The following is a 25310-nucleotide window of genomic DNA, read 5'->3' on the forward strand; positions in this document are numbered from 1 at the left end:
CCCAGGAACCGGAAACAAAATCTCTTGCCCCTGAAAGTCTGCCTCCTAAGGAGCAGAGGGGGGGTAGGAGAAACAAAAGACCCAAACAGACTCAGTTTGAGGAGGAGGTACAGATCTTCCAATTTGAGGGAGAGGGATCCTCAGAGGATCCTGGGAAAAGGATCTTCTCCTTCAGAGAGGGGGGAACTCCTCCCAAAGAAAAATGGGTCCCTAGGGATGCAAATCCAGACTGGGGAGATGTGGAGACTGAGCTACCGCCGCCCACCATCTCATCCCAGAACCAACAGCAAGAAAATCCCCTGGTTCAAACCCATCCTGGTGACTGCCTCCAAAAAGGGGGGGGCGGCCCAGAACCGGAGCCAGGGGAACCCACAATGGCTCTGATCTCCAGTTGCCAACTTTTTCTTTCAGATTCCCAAGGCTCTCCACAGAATTCTGCCCAAATCTCTTCGCTAGCGATGTCCAAAACCAGAAAGTTAGCCCACCAGTTGTCCAAAAATGTGCATTATCTGTGCCCCCTTGAGGAGAAGGAGGGAAGATACTATGCCCCGGTACAAGTACAGGGGCAGGGTACAATTTTGGCACTGGTGGACACTGGATCTCAAGCCACCCTTCTGTCCAGAAGGGCCTTTGATGAACTGAATGCAGGAAGGGGAGGGAATTACCAAATTCCTCTCACCTCACTTCCTGGACAACTCCAGAACTTTGACGGTTAGGAAATTCCCGTTGAGGGGACTGCAGACTTGGACATTAAGATCGGGCGACACAAGGTGAAACACCCGGTCATCGTAGTGACCCCAGAGGGCACCCCTTGTTTACTAGGGAATGACCTCCTGAGAAGGTTGTCACCCCTAATAGATTGCGTAAACAAGGTCCTCTGGACCCAGACTAGCCGACCAATAAAATTAAAACAGAGTGTCAACCATGTTAGTTTAAACGGCACGTGCCACATGGTTGAACAAAAATCTGACCAAGTAGAATTTCACTTCCAGAATAGCCAAATTCCAGACGTGACAGTAATAGTAGTAGGACAACAGACTGGTGATGGGGGGTCCTCTCTATTTCTGAAAATCAACCTTCCTTCCAGTTTAAGGTGGTATTCCACACTGGAAGGAAACACCCTGAAATTCTATACTAATCCACAATCAGAAACTCCCACTCCTATAGTCCAGGAAGATGTGAAATCAGCTCAGAGCCTGGCTGATATTCAGCAAATTGGAGAGCAGTTGTTCATCTCTGTCCAATTAAATGATGGGAAGGACTCTGTTCTCGCTCGAGTGTGTGTGAACAACGGTAAGAGCTTCATCAGCGAAGCCATGTTCCGCCAACTCCCAAAAGATCCAGCCATTCCCACCTTCAAACTGATAGACAAATGGGAAATGGACCTGGAAACACCTAATTCCAAACATCTCCTGCCAAGCAGGTGTATGCTCAAAATCTCCATTGGCAACAAGAGCATAGTCCATAATTGTTGGGTCGTGCGAGACGTCCCTGCCGCCTTTTACTTAGGCAGTGACATTCTCAATCGCTTTGCCATTAGTTTGGACCTAATAAACTTCAAAGCTTGGTCCCGATTAGCGGATAATCCCATGGGCTTTGATGATCCAGAAAAAGCATTTAGGTCAGCTCAGTTGCTACCTTATGCAGTTGAAATTCAGATTAAAGAGGAAGTCACCATCCCAGAAAGGACCCGACAATTCTCCCTGGAAGTGAAAGTTAAAAGAGGACAACATTTGAAAAACCCTGATGCTTACATACATCTAAATGCTTCTCTCCAACAGCAAGGGTTGGGGGTAAACCCAACTCCATTAGTCAACATAGAACATGACACCATTCTAATAGAGGTGGATAACAGCGACTTAAAGAGTATTACTCTAGCCGCAGGCACCATTATTGGAATGGCGGTTGATGACCGACATTTCTCCATTGATCTTGGAAATGAACTGTTAGGACCAATCCCCAAGGACTGTTTTGACAGTGACAGTGATGACAATACAACACCAGACAGGATTTTTACCCGGCATGGGGGGAACTTCCTGGTGTACACTTCTTGCCCTTATGGTAAGGAAGATGTGACTTGTGACTTCAGGAGGGATGAGGTGATTTTCCAGGTCCATGAGGGCTGCCTGTCCCACCTGAAGCCTCCGGTCCAAATCAGCACTCTGACCAGGGACTTCTCCACCCAGCTGGAGGAGGCCGCGGAGATAGCCAAACCAGAAGTCTTTCCAGGCTTCAGGCAGATGGTGGAAGAGAGAGTCAACCTAGCTGATGCCTGTGTGACTCTGGAACAAAAGCAAAAGTTGAAACAAGTTTTCTTGGATTTCCAAGATCTCTTTGCGGTAGACTCATATGACTGTGGTCGCACCGACATCCACACAACAACAATCCCCACGGACCCTGGCATGACTCCAGTGTTTGTGAAGCAATATCGCTTGCCCCTCGCATCAATGGAGTCCCTTACTGAAATAATTAAGAACCTTGAGTCCAGGGGAATAATCCGTCCCATCCACAGCACCTTCAATAATCCGGTGCTGGGAATATTAAAGCCAAACGGCCAGTGGAGACTCTGTGCCGACCTCAGGGAGCTCAACAAACGGGTCCATACTTCCCGATGGCCTCTGCCCTACATTGACCAAGGGCTGGCCCAGATCCAGGGGTCACAGGTATTCACTGCAATAGACCTGACCAATGGATACTGGACCGTGCCTGTCAGTAGGGAGGACCAATACAAACTGGCTTTTACCTTTGGGGGCCAGCAGTACACATGGACCCGGACTCCCTTCGGATACCTCAACTCCGGCAATGAATTCAACATTTTCCTACATAAGGCCATGCCCGACCTGGGTGCGAGGGGTAACCTGGCTTATGTAGATGATGTCCTCATCAAAAATTCATTTCCTTTCAGAAAGCACAGTGGTGTAGAACCCGTGTTAATTTCTTGGGGCATGAGATTACTCCTCAGGGTCTCTGTCCCCAGGAAAAGAAAGTGGAAGCACTTCAGAAACTGAAAGACCCCACAACTCTGCGGGAACTAAGGAGCCTCCTTGGACTGACTAATTACAGCAGAAAGTTCATTGAGGGCTACGCAGAGATCACCAGACCCCTGATTCATCTCCTGAAAGGGGGGTCAAGTGGGAATGGGGTCCAGAACAAGCCGAGGCAGTAAGACAACTCAAAAGAAGCCTCTCACAAGCGCCTTGCCTAGCTTACCCTGTCAGAAACAAGGAGTTCTTCCTGGAGACGGGGTTCTCTAATACGTGCTTGACGGCAGTATTATACCAAAAGCATGACAAGGTCAATAAAGTAATCTCCTATGCGAGCAAAACTTTATCCTCTGTGGAGGAAAAATTCAACGATTGTGAGAAGGCACTCCTGGCAACGGTGTGGGCATTGAAGAATTACCGCCCGTTTATCCAGGGGGAACACATCATAGTGGAGACTCCACACCAGCCTCTGCAATATCTCCAAAGTGACAGAATCCGGGCTGGAAATGTGAGTAATTCCCGAATTACTTCCTGGATTTTGTCAATGCAAGGCTTTCCTGTGGAGGTCAGATATGGCCAAAACAAGAAGAGTCCCCTCGCGCAAGGTCTGGCTGACTTGCATGATTGTGCCAGAGAAAACTGTCTCGAGGACGAAAGTCTAAAAATCAAGGACAACACGGAGGCATACCTTAATTCCCCCCACAAAGTCTTTGAAGAGGACACGTGTAAGGGAATGCCCACTGTGTATGTGGATGGATGCTCTTACCATGTTGACAACAACGGGGAAAAAGAACTGGTGGCTGGCGTAGGGAATGCATGGGTGAATGAGTCCCCAGAACCCTCCGCTGGATACAAAATTGGTCCCCGAAGTAGTCAGGTGGCAGAATTGATGGCTGTGCATCAGGCCATCCTCACTGCTGTCCAGCATCAACTCCGCGAACTGGTCATAATCACAGATTCGGATTATGTACGGAACGGGTTCGTGGAGCACCTGGTTAATTGGAAAGCCAGAGGCATGTTATGTGCTAACAACAAACCCTTGAAACATGGGAAGTTGATCCAAAACATTGACGATCTGGTCACCTCGAATGAGATGACCATCTATTGGAAAAAGATCAAGGGTCATTCCAAAGTAGAGGGACCAGACAAAACTGGGAATGACTTAGCTGATCAGCTGGCCAAAACCGGGGCCATCCAAGGGGATCTAATTGAGATTGAGTCCCTGTTGGGGGAAATCCAGGTCACTGCTATCACTAGGTCCCAGACAAATACTCACAACGACCTTTCAATTGCACAATGGAGTAAGGAGACCCCTGATGCTGATTTGATTACAGCTCAGAAGGGGGATCCAATAATTGGTAAATTTTACCAGCACCTTGAGGACCCTGAGAACTTTCCCCTGACGGATACCGATTACACTGGGAAAGAGGACCTAAGAGTGTTGATGAAATGTCCAAAAATGTTCTGAATCCAAGACGGGTTGTTGGTAAGGAAATCCAAAGCTGGCCACTATCAGTGGGTGGTTCCTACCTCATTCCGAAGCCTGATGTTAAGTCACGCCCATGATGCGGCCACTGCCGGTCACAGGGGGTTTCACACAACATTGGAAATCTTAAGAGAGGTTGCATACTGGCCACACATGGGGCAGGACCTCGACCAATACTTGAAGGGGTGTCTTGTGTGTGCACAATTTCAGCCATCATCCCTCACGCACCGTGCGCCTCTCCAAAAGAGGGGGATGACACTGCCATGGTCAGATTTACAAATCGACTTTGTAGGCCCCGTGATTCGCTCTGCTAGGGGGAATAAGTACATGTTGACTGTGACATGCTTGTTTACCAAGTGGGTGGAATGTCTCCCAGCCCCAAATTGCAAGGCAGAAACCGCAGCTGCCCTGATGATTAACCACATCTTTTCCCGTTTTGGTCTACCTCAAAGGATTGAGTCAGACAGGGGTAGCCACTTCACCAGTGAAGTAATGACAAAGATGTGGGAGATACTGGGGGTCAAAAGGAAGTTACATATTGCTTACAGGCCAGCTTCTTCTGGGGCAGTAGAGAGATATAACCAGACAATTGTGAGCATCTTAAAAAAGTTTGTGGCAGATTCTGGGCCAAGTTGGGATATCCGATTACCTCTGGTCCTAATGGCCATCAGATCTACCCCTTCATCTGCAACCAAAATGTCACCATTTGAGTTGATGACTGGGCGCAAGATGGTGCTTCCGCAGCATTTGCTCTACAGGACCCAAGAGCAGACACTGATAAATGCCTCCACAACTCATGAGTATGTGGAGAATTTAAGGAAACACCTTCAACATGCTTTTGCTTATGCTCAGCGGAATCTAGAAAGATCAGCTGATAGCATGAAGACCCACTATGACCTGAAAACTTCCAGGAAGGAATATCAGGTGGGGGACCGGGTCTATCTATACAACTTCCAAAGAAACCAGGCAAAACAGCGGAAATTTTTGCCTACGTGGAAGGGACCCTTTGAGATCATCGACAAGATCTCCCCTGTGGCCTACAAAATCCACATCCCCAAAGGCGGTTTGGCAGAGGGGGAAGACAAGTGGGTCCACATAAACCAGTTGAAATGTTGCCATCCCAGGCACACTCTGCAACAACTGGAGGAATCCTCTGGAATCCTAGCGGGTACTGTCTCAGACTAATTCAGTTCCAACCATAAAACATACCACATCTAGTCTCTAAAATATTGTGATTTGCATGAAACTGTCTCTTAGTTATACTGTTTTTTTTTCAAAATAAGAATGTAATGTTTTGTTATGATGAAATGCATATGCTGCCCCACTATCTCAACAGTGGTGGAAAAATGTCTATGAATAGGTATTGCCGCTCTTCCTTTGTCGTCCTAGGAGAAAGAAAACCTTGAGACGGGCCAAGGAGGACGATCCGGAGACCGGGAGCTGAGACGCAACGGGCCCGGGGTACCGCCCAATTTTCCCATCAGGACCGGCGAGGAGAACCGATCGATCCACCGGATGAAGGAAGAGATGCTGAACTGGCCATCTACCGGAAGAAGATGAGAACTACATCCCAGGTCTTGCGAGTCCCATCAGTGAAACAGAATGGCCATCGCAAGAGGGGGGCTTGTGGGATGTATTTACCCATGCATCCGAGCCCTACCTCAAAACTGTGCAGTAATGACATGGAAAACATCATGATGGCCAGAGCTTCCCAGAAAATGCACAGGGAAATGCATGAAGAATAGGCTGCCACTCATTTTTGCCGATGTTATGGGCACAGAAGGACACTGCCTAAAACCACCATTGGACTACCCACACAGTAGTCTGAAACCATTGGGAGTGACAATGCTGATTGCCAAAAGCAAACCCATAACTGTTGGGAATTCATTTTCTTAAATCCCAAAAAGGGGTGCAGTACCAGTACTCACCACTATCCAAAAGCCGGCGTTTTAAAACACCAGATTTTACTTTTGTTTGTAGAAAACTGAATAAATGAACCCAAAACATGCCAAAGAAAGACTTACTGAGAGGTGGATCCAATGTAAAGTTATATTCTGAAGTGACTTGAAGGTTTATAACAAGACTGGCTGAGCTGTGGATTTCAGCAGTTTAAGTAAATTTGGACTGAAAGACACTACAAATCTAATGTTTAAAAGAAATGAGTGACCTACTTTTGTGTGTCACATAGGTTTCAATTGTTTAAATGTCATAGTTTTAAACTTAGAATCAGCATCATAGCTGCATATGTAAAACAATGTCTTGACTTAAACTGGGTAACAAAAAGTGACATTTTATCTGAAACCTGGCTTAAGGAACTGAATTCTGCCCACCAGCCACCCCCATCAGGAGTGAAACTTGAATCACAGCTGTGTTCCCAGGCCTATCTGCCTTTTGCTGGCCACACTAAGGATATGCCATCTCTCTGATAATTGAATTAAGGGGAGCCCCCACAGAATACAGGAGCTCTGAACAAAGCCCTGTCCTGACCCAGGCAGATGGTTTATTGCAGATGTCGTAAATGTAGCTTCCTCCTGGAAGGACAAAGGAGGGGCACTGCCTGTGAGAGCAAGCTGGCTTGGCAGAACTGGAAAAACCAGAAATTCAACCTTGTGCTGGGGGAAACCACACCCCTTTGGGGCCAGAACATAACTCTAAAAAGATGAATAACTCATAGAGCGGACTTGTGAAAATTGTATAAATGATACCATAATTCTTGTGATTTTTCTGCCCACATTTTAAGAGGTTTTTAGAACCGGTGGTATGTTCAGGGGAGTTTTAGCGGAAAAGAGGATATTACTCAAAATGTGTGCATGTGAAAAATCTGACACTTCATCAACTAATGTCCATACTCCTTGCGCACATGTGTGTAAATTTGGGGTAATGTCCGGTATTGCAAACCAGTTAAAAAGTGCAAAATATTGCCATTTCTGAATGCAAGCTCCCAGGAAGAGCAGAGTTTGAACAGGGGATACCTCCTGTGATATGTGAGGGGTGCGTGTAATTTTAAAACAATATGTACCTCTGCAAATATGTATTTGGTTCAAATCTAGATTTGTGTGCAAGTTGACAGGAGGAGTGGACTCTCTGCAGGCTGTAAATTGACATCACTCTGACACAACTTAGCTCCCCCAATCAGGGGAGAAATGAAAGCTTGGCCAATGATAAGTGGAGAGGGGCTGGCTAGTGATGCTGCTCACACACACCCATTTTCAAAACACATAAAAACAGAGAGACAGGACAGATAGGGACCTTCAAATCCATTTGCAGCTGGAAGCTCTGCCGGGAAAATCCATACTTTACCTCCATCAACCTTCAGAGACCCAGACCAGCAGAGTAGAGCTGACCTGTTAGCAGAACCAGAGAGAGCTGACCCAGATCACTGTGAAGTGCAGAGACCAGAGTCCAGTCTAAAACCTGACCAGATCCGTGGCGAGGCCCATTTCACTCAAGAATATAGTGTGAGTACCTAGAAAACTGTGCAGAACCAATCTCTTAGTTAACATAATATAATTCAATTCTATTTTAATCTAAGTAGAACTGCCTCCTAACTGTCACCTGTCATTTGTAAAGCTGTCACCTGTCATTTTCTAGTTGCAAGCTGCACTTGTCTTTTTGAACTTTAAAATTTCAAATCTGAAAAACGACCTTTATTTAATCGCTCATATCTCCGTAACCGTTTGTCCTAGAGACTTGCAGTAACTTTCCTCTGAAAGCTGGGAATCGTGGCTTTTAAACGAATCCAGAAACGCATTCCTATTCGTTATAGTTTTGCCGTAATCGTGAAAAACGCACTCGCGAATTTACCGCAATTTGCAAATTTCTTCACGTGTAAAAATCTGCTGCTGCTTGCCTTCCATTTGCCAGAAATTCGTTTAACCTGCTAGTTACACCCTAAATCCTTGCTAAAGTGAGCCTGGACTAATATTAACTTGATTTCACTCACCCTGAACCTCCTAGAGGGAATTAAAAGCATTTTAGCATATTTTTTTCTACATTGCCAGCACATTTAAAAGCATTTGGGCCTGTGTTTTCAACGTCTGTAGTCTAAGTTGCTGGGTGAACTGAATCACATTTGATTGCATTTCTGAGAACTGTGTGCCTTCCTTCCATTTACTTGCATTGCATAAAAGGGGGGGTGAATTGTCCAAGAAAGTGATTACATTGTCTTTTGCTGAAATCCTATCAAGTTATTTTCTGTACTGCATTTCATTCCACATTGCATCCATTTGAAACCATAAAAGTATTGTTGCTACCTTATCCATTTCATGTCAACTCCTTAGTGATTATAAAGAAGTGTGCTAGTGCCAGATTCTCCGTTGTTAATCTTTAGCATATCAGATTAAGTGTGATATTCAATTATTAATTATTAAAAAGTGTGATAGATATATATTGCTTTACTTCTCAAATAAACCTTTTAACTTGCAAAACAGAACTACTTCTTGGCTCAGTAGGGTCAGGGGGATTCTGAGAGAGGGGTGTTATATAGGGGTAGTCATCCAGAACGCATGAACTGGACATAAAGATATATCAATAAGGGTTTTCATTCAGTATTCTAGACTAGGCGTTGACTTGGCTGTAGTGCTGAATTGAATCCTCTTACACTACATTCACGTGAAGCAGAGGCCCCTGCTTACAAAGTACGTACTGTCAGAACACGGCAGAGTATCATGCACAGCACATGGCCGCAGATAGACATGTAGTCTGCAGTATGCCATGAGTTAGAAGTGTAGTTTTACATAGGGCCCAACACTGCTTTTGCTGCTTCAGAACTCCAGCGTACTCGACAACAGTCAAACCAACAGGGCTGTCTGCATCTTTCACCAAATGACACCTTTATCAACTCATACTTTAAAAAAAAATACTTTTGCTACACAGTTTTTACAAAAGATTGAACTCCAACTCACCCCAGATTCTCTGAAGTCAATCAGTTTGGCCAAAGATTTTGGAGAATTGGAAATCTGAAGTGAGAAAAACATCTCTTGCAGGTTTTTGGATGGTGTCTTTAAAACAAGGCTTCTGTGCTGTGGTAATAAAAAAAGAGAAATAGTTGCTGCACTTACAAATAAGTGTTTTATGAAATACACTTAGCCAATGATTTCCTATGTAATTCAGAACAAAGATTTACGCCCATAGTCCTGAAGATGGGACCCAAATCCCAAAACGCATAGAGAGGTTCCACAAATTGATTTAGAATGACATGTGGACACTGATTGAAATCTGAAATTTGAAAACAACTGCAGGATAATATAGAAATTGAATTCTTGAATTGTTCTCCTTGAAAAGATTGTATATTTTTTGGATAGGATTGATGTTTATATATGGGAAAAAAGGGATTAAGATTGTGTTGATTATTTGGGATAAACAGAATATGTTTTGGGAATGAAGAAATATATGTGAATGATCATTGAAAAAGATTGTGGTTAATGTATTATAATGGTGAACATTTTGAATACATTTTTTAAACTAATTCAGAAATTGTATTTGAAAGGAGAGAAGTGTTTTACCTTTCATATTGATTATTTTTGTGGAATGGCTAAAAACCCATTTAGAGTGTGTCTGCGAACCTCCCTTTAGTAAGGAGGAACTTAGATGTATGTGTTGAATTGTACTGATTTGGCCTAATTGGTAAGTCCCAAACACACCTGAAGTGTTCAGAATTTAACTAACCTTATTGACATCTTGGACTTAGATTTCTATTTAATTTTAGTGTGTACCACTGTTTGTGTGTGTTTAACAAAATCTGTAATCAACATTTTAGTGACGGTTATGGTATCTGCTCAATGGCATGGGAAGGCATCTATCCAACCTTAAATAAAATGTCCACTATTACTAAAACATACCAGTAATTATTGGATTTCTGGAGCTGGAGGAAATCTATCTGCAAATTTACAAATGGTCCGTAAGGTCATGATTGTACTACTGGCAAGAATACACTATCTGCAATAGGCCTGTGCTATAGCAGACCATGTGAGGCATACCAGTCTTGTCTCAATGTGGCAACCATAACCCCCTTTCCTACATGGTGCAGTCAATGATAAATGCAAGCCAATTATGACAATAGTACATTTGCTGCAACAAGGCAGCCATGCTTGACTTGTCAAGGGGTATCAGAGTATAGACAACCAACGTCTCTGTGACCATGAGTCTTTTTCTAATTCTGGTGCTGCTTCTTAAATGTTCCCTGGCTCTTTCAGTGTTGTGAATGGAGGGTTTTAATCCAAAATGGTATTCTCAAAACATATTCAGCATGAGAGTCGGAAACACCTGCCTGTTTGTAGCAGCTTCTGCTAACATGTTACCACATTTAGTCTAATTGTTAAAAAGTTGATGTGCAGCACATTTCATAATTGCTAACTGACTGTATAACATGATGGAACCTGAGAGGGGTGCTACGTAACTATGGTTCTTGGTTGGGGAAATCCCCAGAGCTTCCCAAATGCCCAAAATCATGTGCAACAACAAGTGCATAGAGGGCGCTCTACCACTTCCTGAACAGAACAAACTGCATAATCCACTGCCAATCTGCGTTTATCATCTCTGGTCATGATCCATCAAAAAAGTACATTAGGTTAGGTTTTTGTACTGGAATGTTGAATAAGTCTTGCCTGGGTGCAAGAAGTTTGTTGGTAATGTCAAAACAGAAATGTTGTTAACTGCAAAGGGGAGTAGGTAGCAATTAAGTTGTATTAAGGACCCAGCAATGTGTCTGTGTTATATGTGAGTAGTTGAGTAGTATTCAAATGCTGAGTTTTTGTTTTTCATAATAGGGCTGAAATGGCATGTGGGACAGCTACCTGCTATGGGGACTCTGGTGTGCTATACAATTGGCCAATTGGTACTTACCTAAGGCATGTGGGTTGTTCTGCTGCAAGTGTGTTATCGGTTGTACTATAACTAGGCTTTCTGGATTTCAGTAAAATCCAATTTAATCCAATTTCTGCACCCCACCCTCCAAATTCTTTTTTCTCACTTTTAGCGGTTTATCATAAAATGTCTGAAAATGTACACTAGATGGCAGTGCTAACCTTGCTACACATAGATTCTTGCATTCAAGTGAAAATTAAAAGTAAGGTCAGTGCTGCTATCTAGAGGACATTTTTAGAACTTTTCATACTGAAGATGACCTAAACTAAAATAAGCAATATGCTTTGTTCCCGTTAATAATTATTTATTGTATGGGCCATGTGTTTTTAAAAAGTAACAGTTTAGAGTTAATTTTCGGATTCCCGAAGCTACAAGGCTGTAAAGGTTCAGGAAGCAACTTGTCATAGAAGGTCCAAATGGATTCCTTGATCAAATGGTCCCTTGTATGACAAACATACTCCACCAAACATTACTTCACTCAAGTTCTTTTAGGGGAATGGGCCAAGAAAAGGTCACTTCTATTCCCATATTGCACATTTTTCAGTAAAATGGGAATTTACAGTTCAGTTAAAGAATATCAGGGTTATGTCTGTGATTTGGCATCCAAAATTCCTATCAAATTAAATATCCATCTCCTTTTTAATGGCTTCAGAATCTATTTAAAAATCCACGTGGTAAATATGCAAACTGTGCGCCCTGAGGCCGATGGGCATGTGGCACGTTAGAAAAATTTAAATAAATAAATAAACATATTTTTCCCCAAGGGCTCCATTGTGATCTGTGTGATCAGGAGATTAGTTTCCAAAAAAGGTTGTTTCCGGTCTATGTCCTGCATGCAGCTTTAAACATTTATATACAGCTAAACCTTCCTCTGTCCCTCATGCACTGCTCCTTCCTCTCCTGAACAGCATGATTTCTATTAACTTTGGGTAGTGCATGTCTTAGGGGTTACTGCAAATTGCATCTTAGGCAACTAGAGCCCATCAATTGCCCATTTGATTCTTTGTATTTATGTATGTGTAGTTTTCTTTTTCTGTTTTATATTCAGGACTACATGTCCAAGAAAGGAAAGAGATAGCAAGGACTGCATCAGCATAATCTGTGATTGTTTTGCTTCAAAATAATTATACCTAATAAACACACAGGAAAAAAAGATACATTGTTATCCACACTGTACAAACACAGTTGCCTGTGACTTGTTTGGTTTAACATTGGGTAAACACTGATAAGCAGAGATTTTGAAAATGTTTGAAAACCATGGAAGAACATCACAGAATTGGAAAATAATACACACTGAAATTAAGAAACCCTAACTATGACACACAATTAGTCTCTGTTTTTCTCCAGCAATATTAATTCACAGTCCAGCATCGGGCCGGCTCTATACAATCTAATGTAGATTTCCTCTCTCAGTTTCCCCCGGTATCCAGAGGCCCTTAGGAGGAAGGCGACTTAGAAGAAGGGATGAGGACCCCTCTCATGCGGGGGCAGGCGGCCTGCCAGGGTGTTTACCAGAGCCATTCCTGCCCCAGAGATGTGGTGGGGTAGTTTGGATGGCCCCAGTCTCTCTTCCTTCTACCTGTGCCAGGCTAAGTGAACTAGGCAGCACCTTTTGGTACTGCTGACCTGTTGTGTACAATGCTGACCAGTTTCTTTCTTCTTGTGCCATAGGAATACATTATCAAGAAGGCCTGGAGGAGGAAGAAAGAGCAATGAACCCAACCGGGACAGAGCTGGGGAGGAACTGCTAGACCATAGGGCGATCCTCACATTAAACGGGCAATCCAGGGTGTGCAGTAATAACATTGCGGCAAAAAAGATGTCTGTAAAACAAATTGCAGTAAAAATGCTGTGGTTTGAAACGTTAAAGGTGTACCCATTATACCATTTAAGGGGGCCGGGGTATGCGGGGGTGTCCCCCACTTCCCATAAATGGTATAATGGGTCTGCGGTTTGCAGGGGTTTCCCCCGCATCCGTTACATGGATTGAGGTGGCAAAACCATGGCTTAACCCCTCAGCAGTTTCCATATGTGAAATGACACCATTAGTCCTGGAAGTGAATTTAACAGAGAAACACAAAACACTTTAATAATAATCAATGATTTGTTTAAAGTGCATTCTTATTAGCTAGACTGCAAATAAAACATTAACTTTACGCCCCCTTGTTATGATGGATTCTCCTGTTTTCTGAACAGACTCTGTGTAAGGAAACTGTTCACACAGCATGGAACATTGGGGAGCATCAACCCCTACAGGGTGGAAATGTCAAATAAGACTATGGTCTCTAAACTGAAGAGCTAACATTCATTAAAGGAAGGAACAGAACTGTGAATTGATAAAGTGGATTCATCGTTAGGAGACACTTACATAGTGAAAGCAAATTACTATCAATTTGGACTTAATAAACTAAAAGAACTAAAACGAGGACTATTATATACGTGATCAGTTAATGGACAAAAAAGACAATCCCAAAAACTCAGGGAGACAACAATAATGGATGATTAATCAAGCCGAATAAATTATTTCAACTACAAGGTTAAAAAGAGAATTTGCTAACTCCTAGAGAACTCAAAACACCCTGATGAAGAGTATGTAACTCGAAGCCCATGTAGGCGCAATGCTGTAATGAATCAACCCAATAAAACAAGACATTTACAGGAGCCAAGTGACAAAGGTTTTGTGTTTTAGATAAATATTAATACAAACACAGAGTGCGGCTTCAGGATTCTAACATTTTGAATGAGGAAAGAATTGCACTGTATGCATAAGGAGGTTAACCTTTTCCGATATATGGCTGCATCACTACCAACCATTAAAAAACATAGTATAATTCTGTTACATGGTAGCAGAGAAGACACAGTTTTCCCACTTGGCTGTGAAATACAGTGCTAGTAATAGATCTTATATTATTTATCCCAAACAGACCTTTTCTTTATTGATTTAAATGGGAATACACCTTGGAGTATCATCCGGAGGACAATGGCACAGTGGTATGACTTAATAGTATTTTTTGGACTATGGAATAGACAGTAGGAAATTACTTTGAAAGAGTTATTGTGGAATTTAAGGATATCTCTAAACACAACCACATCAATACCACCATTCAAATTTATAGGGACCAAGGGGGATCTTCAATCTCAGCTCAACCTGGGTAAATGACAAGGTGGGGGAGGACAAGGGAAAGTTGTGAGAAGTATATGAGAAAATTAGAGATGTGAAAAAGAAATACAAGCAGTATAATAATATCAGTGTGCCACAATTAATTTGTAAGTAGGAGAGGTAGCGAGAGTAAAATGAAAGTTGAATGTGGTGTGACAGGGTAAGTGATATGAACATGTCAATGGGGGCCAAAGGACCCCTTTAAAGCTGGGGTAGGTGGCCTGTCAGGGCAACGCCAGAGCCAGACCTACCCCAGAGATGGTGTGATGCACCCCCTTATAGCACTAGAATAGCTAGTGGACCCAAGGAAGCAGTACCTCCCAGAGACCAACAGCTGAGACAAGTACCACAATTGACCTGGGTCCAACAGCAAACACATGGCCCCAACCAGGAGGAAAGGAATGGTTGCCTGTGGAGGAATGAACTTTCCTCACTCATCCAGTACCGATTGGGAGACCCAAAGCATGCCGGGGCGTCCCAAGATTCTCTTAACAGGAGCAGCAGTGACAGAGCTTGAGACCGCAGGAAGCACCACATCAGAGGGGGGAGTCCAGAGAACACTCCCCAAGATCCATATGTACTGTGACTTACAGAATACAAGAGGGGAATAGAGATCAAATGTCACTTGGCAAGATAATAATAATAATACTAATAATGATACTAATAATAATAATAATAATAATAATAATAATAATAATAATAATAATAATAATAATAATAATAATGATAATAATGATGATGGAAGGAAATTGAGGTTACAATGTTGGTGAGATTGAAGGACTGTATAAAGGCGATTATGTGTGTAAAGTAGGAAGATTTGGCACAGTCCAGTGCAGAGGAGAGAGAAGCAAGGTGATCTTTGTAGATTAGGAGAAAGGGGTGGGTCTAGAATTCGCACAGGAGTCATAGGTCATGGTGCACATTCATTTTGATAATGTGTATCTCAGAGGTGATCCAGGGCTGAGGATGGGGATGGCACTGTATGAATATGCATTTAGGATAGTTATGGTCAAAGGAGCTATTAAGTGCACAGTGAAATTAATTCAGAAAAATACATGGTCAATGGGGGAGGCATGAATGGGGTGAAGAGACAGAAAGAGGTCCTCACATTATCACGGTATAGTGGAAGAAAGTCCTGCTTGAATTTCCTTTTGGTCATTGCAGGAAGAGAGGTGAATAGAGGGTGGAGGGACATAGATGTAAAAGTGAACTATAGAGTGCTCAGAGGGAAAGGGGTCAATGGAGGGATCAGAGGAGAGCAAAGAAAAGAGAAAGAAAAGGTCAAAAGAGCTCCCACTGGAGTGGGTAGACTGGTTGTGGATGGTGTAGGGGGACTGGACATATAGAAGGAAGTTAGGTTGAAACTGGGTGGCTGCGGAGGTCTTGAGAAGGTTAAGCTCACCCAACATAACAATGGGGTTGAGAATAAGGTTTAAGTCGGGGACAATGGAGTTTGATAGGGCCAGGGGGTCAGTAGAGTGCCAGTTCAGAGAGAGTAGTAGAAGGGAGTAGTTTAATTGCGACATGTTCAAAAGAAGTAGAGGTACTGTCAGAGAGAGGGGAAAAGGGCAGTGGTGAGGGCCTTATTGATGAGGAACCCCACTCCCCACCCTTCTCAATAGGTCCACCCTTCTCAATAGGTTGGGAAGAATCAGAGACGATATCAGAGTCACTGTAAGGGGCCACTAGTTTAACAGGGTTATGCGGGGGGAAAAGGTCAAGAGAGTTTCCACCAGAATAGGTAGCCTGGTCGTTGAGGGAGTAGAGGCCCTGGTCAGATGGAAGGGAGTTAAGGTCAAGGCGGGTTGCTGCAGGGGATTTGGGAGTTTTGACTGAAGGCTATTAGGGAAGGGGTTTAGAAGAGTGAGTACAAGGAGGAAGGGAGGCAAGCAAGGTGTGCGAGGCACGGTAAAAGAAGCAGGCAAATGAAGAGAGTGGAGGAAGAGCATAGCCTAAGAGGGATAGGGAGAAGCTAGGTGGGTGAGTGGCAAGGGGAGGGGGAAACATTGGTTGGGAAGGAGGGGTCTAACTTCTGAGATAGGCTAGAATCAGGCTATAGGTGAACAAAAGACAGTTTGCAGGCATATGACCATGGGTGGTTCTCTAAGGTAATGTCCATGTCTACAGTGAATGGAGAGTATCTGGGTCGAAGGATCCCTATGTGTCGAACCAGGAGTCAGGTGAAGGGTGAGTTAGGTGAGGTCCTGGCTTGAGCAAAAGGTTTGTAGGAGGCATGGGCATTGAGGCCTGACAACTTGGAGGAGGTGATAATAGTAGAATGACAGAGGAAAGAGATGGTAGACACAAGAAGATAGACATGACAATTGAAGTGGGAGAAGGTGTACATCAGCCCTCAGCAGGATAAGACAGTAGGAGGATAAATGAGACAAGGACTTCAGATCAGAGAGGAAATGGGGAAGAAGGCCCTGGGCAATAACCTGCAAGCAGGAGAAGGGGCCTGGGAGCTAGACGGTGTTAAAGTAAATTCCTGGCACCAACTTCATCTCAAGCTGTACTCCCAGATACAATAAGAAAAGGAGCAGTGCATCCATAACCAGTGTCGAGGAAGAGACTCAGGTCTGAACAGAGAAAGAGACTTAGCACTCGATAGTCAAAGGTATGGACGCAGAAAGGCCTGCATTTAATTAGCCTACAAGAACTCACTGTTGCCCTGGGGTGAGGGGCTTGCGACTTCGCAAGGTTGAGAGACTTTTACTTAGTAGATGCAAAGACTTTCCCGTTTGTTACATTCTGTTTACTCTTTGCGTGGAGGGTTTGGTCCATTAACAAATACTATAAACCTGCACCTTCCGAGTCTGGTCATTTGTACACCCCTCACATTCTCTGTGATATTTCCTAGAGGGGCGGATGTGAGTGAAGCAAAGGAGGTCTCTAGTGGTTTTTTCCCATTTTGTTACTGTAGTAGGTGTCCTCAACATCTATAATACCTTCTCAGTGGGGATGGTATTATTCTTTTATGATTCTTTAACACCCTGCCCCTCTTCTTCAACACTGTCCTGACTTTACAACAGTGATTCCCTGTCTGATTAACAGCCAATCAGGCAAGTTATCATATTTCACAAAAAGGTTTTGGTCAATCCAGATGCCCCGAGGACGTTTATACCTGACCTTTTACCCAGAAGATCCTTGTGTGTCTGTTTCCCTTAGAAACAGAAGCTTCATTGAGGAAGGGTGCTACTCTTGTATTTAAGTAAGCTTCCTTTCTACTTTTGACACATGAATGCCATACATGTGCTGTGAGGAGTAACAGCAATAGAAAATAGTGTTTTTGTAATGTTATTCTGTTTTTTTCCCAGGGATTTTGTGTTCTTTTAAAGAAGGTTCCAGGATTTCCTTCTGTTCATCTCCAGTATTATGCCTCAGGCAGGACCTTTCTATAGGTAATAGCTGGGGACTAAATGCAATATAATACATTATTTCTTGGCTTGGCAGGCGAAGCAAGCATCAAGAGAGTAAGTCTATCTTCTTCTGTAGTATTTGCATGTCTAAGCTGCTCCTTGAGTAGAGCTCCATTGGGCCAGTATCTTCTTTCATCTAGTGTCATTGTGCATATGCTATGCAGTCCACTGTTTCTAGGATTGTACAAGAATAAGATGAAGTGTGATAACATTGCTCTGGTCAGACGGGTACACTAATTCCTTGTGAAATGTGGAGAATAGATATCTCAAATGGCTTGCTATGTGGGGCAGAGAAAAACAAATGTTGATCAGCCTTGCTTTCTCCCAGAGTGTTGCCAGGTTGTGGTCTGCCTGTATTGGTGGTTGGCTCTGTGTGGTCCAGTCTCTATTTTTAGTTTGGGGTCTGTCAGTTTGTACTGTCAAATATTTCCATATGGTTTGTGGTTTTGGCAACAAAGGACTGCTCTGGAAGTTTTGTCAAGGTATCCATAACATTTTGTTCGGCTGAATTGAATATGTGGGTGTGTTTATATGATAATTGCATGCCAGAACCTGCTTTGGTTCCTCAGAGGTTTCCCTCTCCACATGTAAAGGGCTAGATCAGTTTGTCACAAGGGGATATCCTGCTGTTACTGTAAGGTATGCTCCGCATCCATTCGGAAATGGGACACGCTGTTGCAGTATTCCTCTTCTGCTGAGGGATTTTTTGATACTTCTTGTGGTGTTGGGCGCTTTCTATTAGTTCGAAATGGGGTTATTGCCATGGTAGCTGTTGCTGCTTTTCTAGGGTTCTAGGGATTCTATTTTTTTAGCCCTCTTTGGTTTTTAACTTTACTCTCCCTATGCTTCACTTATTAGTAGTTTTGAGCTTGCTTTTTAATTCCTCCTTTTTGCTGGAGGTCAGAACAGACACAGGTTGTCAATAGGGTAGACACCGTCAATGGGATCCGATTGGAATCTTTAGGACTGAGTTTACTTAGATGCCAGGCTGAGAGCTCATGAAAAGCTTAATTCCAGCACCCTGGGTGTGCTTTGGTGGAGTTATCCACCTGTGTGCCCTGTGTACTTTACCACTGTGTGCACCTCACTCGATCCCAAGCCATAGGGTTACATGATCCCAGTACGTCCCTGAACACAAAAGCAGGGAGAGCACAGCAGTTTTCATGATTGGAAATTGTATGCAACTGAGAGTTCAGAGAGTAATACAATTTCTTAAAGTCAACAAGGCCACTGTATTTTATATTTTAAATACACATGTGCCTGAAAGGCAGTGATGCTGCTGTAACTTGGCACATGGCCTCAGAATGATACGGTTATTGAGTGGTGGATGTAGTATTGCTGCCGAATGTGAACACTGTAGTCTCAGGAGGATAGCTCAGCAGCAATGTGCTCGCCTTGGAAGCAAGACGACATGGAGCAACACAGGTTCAATCCCCAGGTCCACGTTTAGAAACCTCAGGGTATAAATAACCTATCATATCATATGATTCATGAGCCCCCTTCCCCCCCCACAGAATTAAATCTATGAATAGACTTGCACCCTGGTCATGTGTCCTTTCTCCTAGTCCTCTCATTGACCATCTCTTCCTCTACTGCACCTGCATGGGTACTCTCCCTACACTCTCGTCACAGTATTGTGCATTGTAAGATGTAGGCAGGTTTTACTGGCTACAGTTGGTATCATGGGTCACGTGTCCCCATTAATTGCAATGTACAAAAAATGTATTTGGTCTTCAAATGGGAGCTTTTAAATCCTGATGGGGTAGGCTTCTTTCAGAGAGTACCCTGTTGTGTACAGCTAAAGGCCTTAATAATCAGGGCCAATTGGCCCCTGCTTCCCGGGTACACAGAAAAGGCCTATCTAAAAAATCAATACGCTAGAAGAGCCCAGAGGCAGTAGCGAGCACTTTGCAGGAGGTTAACATATGTATATCCATTAGTGGGGTGCCCCACTCAGTATATGAATATCAAATGAGAGGCATCATGGACAGCGACTTCTGAGATAACACAAACACCACACCATCATGCATGACATGGGGCCTGGCCTTATGCCAAGGGATGGCAGAGTGGGTTTGAGCGCTGCTCACATGGTTAATTGTAGACCATTTTAAAGGTGGTCACGCCTGCTCTTCCCTTTTTAGCCCCACCCTTTTCTTGACCCCTTATTTTGTGTCTTTGCTTTGTTTTGTATTCAGCATGTTTGCAAAGAATAGCACACATTTCAATCAATCAACCAATCAATCAATATCTCAGCCAGTTTAGGGGGACAATCGTCCATGGGCTATCAACTTCAAACCACAGAGTGGCCTTTGCTTTCATTTCTCTGCCAAATGCATTATGGGCCATGTAATCCTAAACAAATCCCGTGATATAAATTCAGAACAATCTCCTGGGTGGAGATAAAGTTTGACTCCTTGGGTTGGTGCTACAAACGACAGTGCATATTTCATTCAAGCAATATTTTATTTCTAGTAATGAAAAGGTTTGTAGGGGGGGACAAAAGAAATCGCATTGATAATCTAGGGGTTTGGAACTTGGGTGTTTTCATCCCTGGATCGGCTATCTCCAGATACACAGCAATGAGGTGGCAGAAGATCCCTTTGGCTGCCAAAGTCATGAGACAGACTGCTCCCCAAACATAAAACATAAAGAAGGTTGCTGACTCTTCAGAGTCCCCTCAGCCCCCAGCAGTAGCTTGTTCCAATGCTGCTTCTATTATGTATGTCCCAACTTTAGGTCAACAGGCTATGACAGTCACAATAAAAAAAGCATAAAGTAGAGGTTTGAACCCAGACGCAAGGTTACTTGGGCCAAAGCGGTGCTCATGAAGCTCGTACATGCATACATAATCTTAAGCACACCACATTATGTCCCCATGAGCTCAGCACGGTCTTTGAGATGGCATTCTGGGCTTTCTCTTCACACCAATGTATGAAACGACATGGTGGGATCGCCAGTTTCCCTGGAGGCAAGGAGGCTTTAACACAAACCCCAGTTGCTCATTCATATTAAACATTGCACTAATGGTGTCAGTTAAGGTCAGATCCATTTTGTTTATTAAGTGTGGGAGGAACACCCTTAGAGCTAAAACAAATATCCTTTAGTTCTAGTAGACATTTGTGTAGCTTCCTGTAACTTTTGGTCCAGTGGTCATGAACTTTCAGAGGTTCTATGGTGTCTTCCCCAACATATGATGAAGACTCTGTTGTTATGTATTCCTGAGTTTAGAGAGAGATGAAAGGCATTCCTTGGAGAAGGGTGGTCTACCAAGTCATCCATGGCAGGCATTGTTGGACTTAAATAGTGACACTGGTTGGCGGTCAATAGATCCTGTGACGAGTTGTATACAAGGTATAATTGTGTGTATCATATTACAAGTCATCTAGTCATAGCTATCCGTATGCATGAGGAATTCAGCCCTAAAGCCTTTTGTCAGAACGTGCTTTGGTGAGGATCCTTAACCTAAGGTTTGTTTGTCCTACTTTGGAAGAGCAACCTTCCATGACAGAATGTTCAGGTGGTTGTCTATAAAGGCAAGGGTCCGAGTCAGCAAGAGAGTGGGTATTCAGACATTGAAAAAGGACCCTAGAAAAACTAGGAGACTCTTCTCTTGTGGCAAATCTTCTGAGGTGCACCACCTGGAGACAGAAATGGGGCTACTATTGGTAACATCAGCTTGGAGAAAGCCCAGTGGGCCCAGCCTATACAGAAAGGGAGTACTCTACATTGGAATTGTCCCTGGCCCTCTGTTAACTGTAGGAATTTCCTGTCAAGGGGTTGCAGGGAGGCGTGAAAAGTGCATACATTCACTCTAACGGAAGGAGTAATAAAAATATGTGTGTTGTGGTGACATATTTGATATTCACGCCTGGGATGGGCTGCTTGAAATAGTGAGATTCTTTGATTGTGCGTACACTGTCATCGTTCTTTCCCTTCACGGATCACCATGACATGAAACCGAAGGATAGACTACAGAGAAAGGTCAGGAGTTTTAAGTGAGTTCTCTCGATCCTGTAGATGCTCTGTGATCCTTCTTGCCATGAAAGCCTGCTGGTGTTGAACTTTAAGTTTGTCGTTCTTAGTTTTGTTTCTTGGCACTCTAGCCTGCAGGAGTTAGATCACGCTTTGTAGAATTTTCTTTCAATTAAAGCCCTGTTTATCTTGTTTGTACTCCTGCCACTGAAGATTGGACGCCCATCTACTGCTTTGGGTCAGTCTAACCTCGGTTAGTAGCAACCAGCTTGGTTTTGGAAAACAAAATGTGTTTCCATGGCAATGTTTTGGTCCTATGATGGGAGACTGTCCTTAGATACAGCTAAAAAGAAGACTATGGGCCTCATTACGAGGTTGCCGGTAAAATCGGGGTCATTACCGGCATGCCAGTTAGAGCGGGTCCATGCTCGTATGAGCCGGCTAATAGCGGGTGATTACGAGTGCGCGAGCACGCGCGACCCCCCATGCCGGTAATGGAAATACCGGCTTGCCGCTAAAGGCCCTCCAACCCCCCGATTGTCACATCGCGGGACCCGCTGATACCGGCACCGCCTAGGAGCAACCCCTAAATACTGGCACGGTAGTACCACCATGTAAATACCGTGTTCGCAAAAACGGACTCAGAAGTTACATCATCGCGCAGGAGCAGGAAATGGGCCGGCGGCCATCTTTAAAAACACAACCCATTGCCATCCTCCCCAACCAGCAGTCCTTTCGTGTTGTGTGGAACCAGAAAACACTCAGGATGTCCAAGGCAACCAGGAAGATGACCCCCCGGAAGCGGAAACAGCTTTTCTCTGACGCTGAGCTCAATATGCTGGCAGACACTCTGGCCCAGCATGCAGACATCATCAGGTCAAACGACATGAAGCATGCTGCCCAGATGAAAAAGAAGCAAATCTGGCAGGAGGTTGCCCAGAGGGTGTCGGCTGTGGGGACCACCCCACGTACAGTGCACGACTGTCGCAAGCGGTGGGACGACCTCCACCTGAGGGTGAGGAACATCCTGGCAGTCAACAGGAGTGCGGCCATGACAACAGGCGGGGGGCCACACTCACCAGCAAAGCTGATGCCATGGGAGGAGACTGCCAGCTCTTTCATAGATCCGGAGTCAATAGAGGGTTTCAGAGAGATGGAGATGGGCGCCGCATCATCCACAGAAGGAGGTGAGTGACCCAGCACATCCCTGTAGGGGAAACCATGACGTGGCACAAGTGACGTAGAAGTGAGACTAGGCAAGGCAATGCATGTCCCAGACCCACATCTACATATCCATTCAGGAATGCGTGCCACACCCTGCCACACACAAATGCATGCTGAGTGCCAATCCCAATACCAACACACGAGCAACATAACTCGACCGTGCCCATGTAACCCAACACACAGACACCATATCAATGGCATGCCACCTGCCATGCATTCATAGTCTACATGCCCCCTCAGAACACCAAATGCCACACCCATGTAATAAATGGATGCATGAATGTATGGAGATTTCACAGCACAATAGAATGTAGCTGGCATGTGACACCATCACTGATGACATGCATCTCTTCTATCCCCTAGGCACCGATCAGGAAGATGCCAGGCAGGACAGGGGTGCAAGGGCATCTACATCACGGCAAGGGAGAAGGGCCACTGCCACCACCACTCCCCAGCCTGAGAAACAGGCCAGACCAACAGGCACTGTGCCAGACCGGGCTGAAACCCAGGAAAGAACACCTGCAGCCAGTGTAGGCCACACACATGGAGACCAGCAGCAGCCACCCACAACAATGGTAGGTGTTCCTGTACCTGCACCGCCAACCACTGCGGATGTTGCGGATGCTAATGTGGACACTGTAGGGTATTTTGTGGAGATTTGGGGCCTGACGGTATTTTATTACCGCTGAGAAATAACTTAGCAATAATCACTCTTTGTATTCAGATTTGGCCATGTGCAACAATAATACAATGGACATGCATTATTTCAGCACCCAGACCTGCATATTTGGTATACGTGGTTGGTGGTATTTTGGTGAGCATAATTCCCTTGTTTTATTTGTGGCCCCAATGTCCAGAATCCCTTATCTTCGCTTAGATTTTTCGTGTGATCACTAGAGAGACCTCAGACCTGCATTCTAGGGAAACCACAATTTCCAGGGATAGTGTTGGTGCGCCACCATGGGCAAACTCACTGACTTATTTACGACAGAGAGCTATATGTGGTAGTCTTGTGGTAATTTCCACTACCTTATATACGGTAGGGAGCTATGTTCAGAGAGTCTCTCTTCCCGTTGGCTCATGTACCTCCAACAAGTTATACTACAGTCACTCACAATTATTCATACTGATTCTGACATACACACATCTGTCTTAAAATGACCATTGCACTGTTTAAAAATCTCCCCACATCATTGGCATTGTAATGGTAAATAGAAAATAAACCACCCGTCTGTTTTCAAATATTTTCTGTATTATAAAATTTGCATTTAGACATAATCTCATTCTTTACAGCAATAAAAGGGAACAATCAAAGCATTTTCAATGACACACTGCAATTATAGTGGCGGAGAACAGAACTTAAATTGCAACATTAGCACTTGATTAAGACACGCACGGGACTTTCATTTTTCTACACTGACTGCATACTTTCGTGCACACACACAGCTCCCCCAGTTAGGTAATTACCTTATCTGTTTAGAGGATTCTCTCTGTGAATGTGGCTCTCTTGGCTCAACTCCAACGAAAAGGGACGCTTGCCTTCTCAAGCCGGGGTCATTGCCTGGAATTCTCAGCTTTTTCAGATAGGACAGCCTCTGCCAGTGGAAATGTAATTCTTTCAGCTTTCCCCAGTCTCGACTGCAGCAGGACACCCCCACAGCCAGGTCTTCTCCCCAGTAGTGCAGAAAGATGTCTGCCTGTCTTTTTCCCTGCTACTGCCCACTAAAACTTTCCTCTCAGCCCTCTTTATGACGTGTTCCAATGAAATCCATCATCTCTCATCCTCCTACTTTTAAACAATAGCTTCGCTTATACATTTGCAATTGTTGCAAATCTGACTTCCTTCCTCCTGCAGTTACTGTGCACAACAACACGGATAATCAGGCAGAGAAGAGAGGAAAAATCTGCACACTCATTTAACTGGTTTTCAAAATATGCCTAATTCTGCAGTAGAGAACACATTTTATTAGTGAGTTATAATAAAATAAGGTTTTATTAGTCAGGTTAATGGTTAATATGTTAGCTGTTAATTTTCAAATGTGTCTCTAGCAATATAGGCATTTCAGGTGAAAAATAGTGTGCATTTTTAAATGAACACGTGTGCTTTTAACTGTAAAAATAGCTTTGCATCTTATATGTTAAAATCGTTTTTTGACTGAATAGCCTGTCTTTCCTTGTTAATCTGCTAACCCATATAGCAA

The 25310-nt window shown here is 43.9% G+C and overlaps 1 protein-coding gene across 1 annotated transcript in view; it reads right to left on the minus strand.

Moving 5' to 3' along the window:
• LOC138516394 (uncharacterized) overlaps positions 1-25310 on the minus strand; it is a 746393-nt gene that overhangs the window by 538916 nt on the left and 182167 nt on the right. Inside the window, exon 4 of the mRNA XM_069631475.1 lies at positions 9375-9491. Coding sequence (XP_069487576.1) covers positions 9375-9491 — 117 coding nt within the window. The remainder of the gene's footprint in view (positions 1-9374; positions 9492-25310) is intronic.

The sequence above is a fragment of the Ambystoma mexicanum genome, chromosome 6q (genome assembly GCF_040938575.1).
Source record: "Ambystoma mexicanum isolate Mex_15411 chromosome 6q, UKY_AmexF1_1, whole genome shotgun sequence".
Lineage (NCBI taxonomy): Eukaryota > Metazoa > Chordata > Amphibia > Caudata > Ambystomatidae > Ambystoma > Ambystoma mexicanum.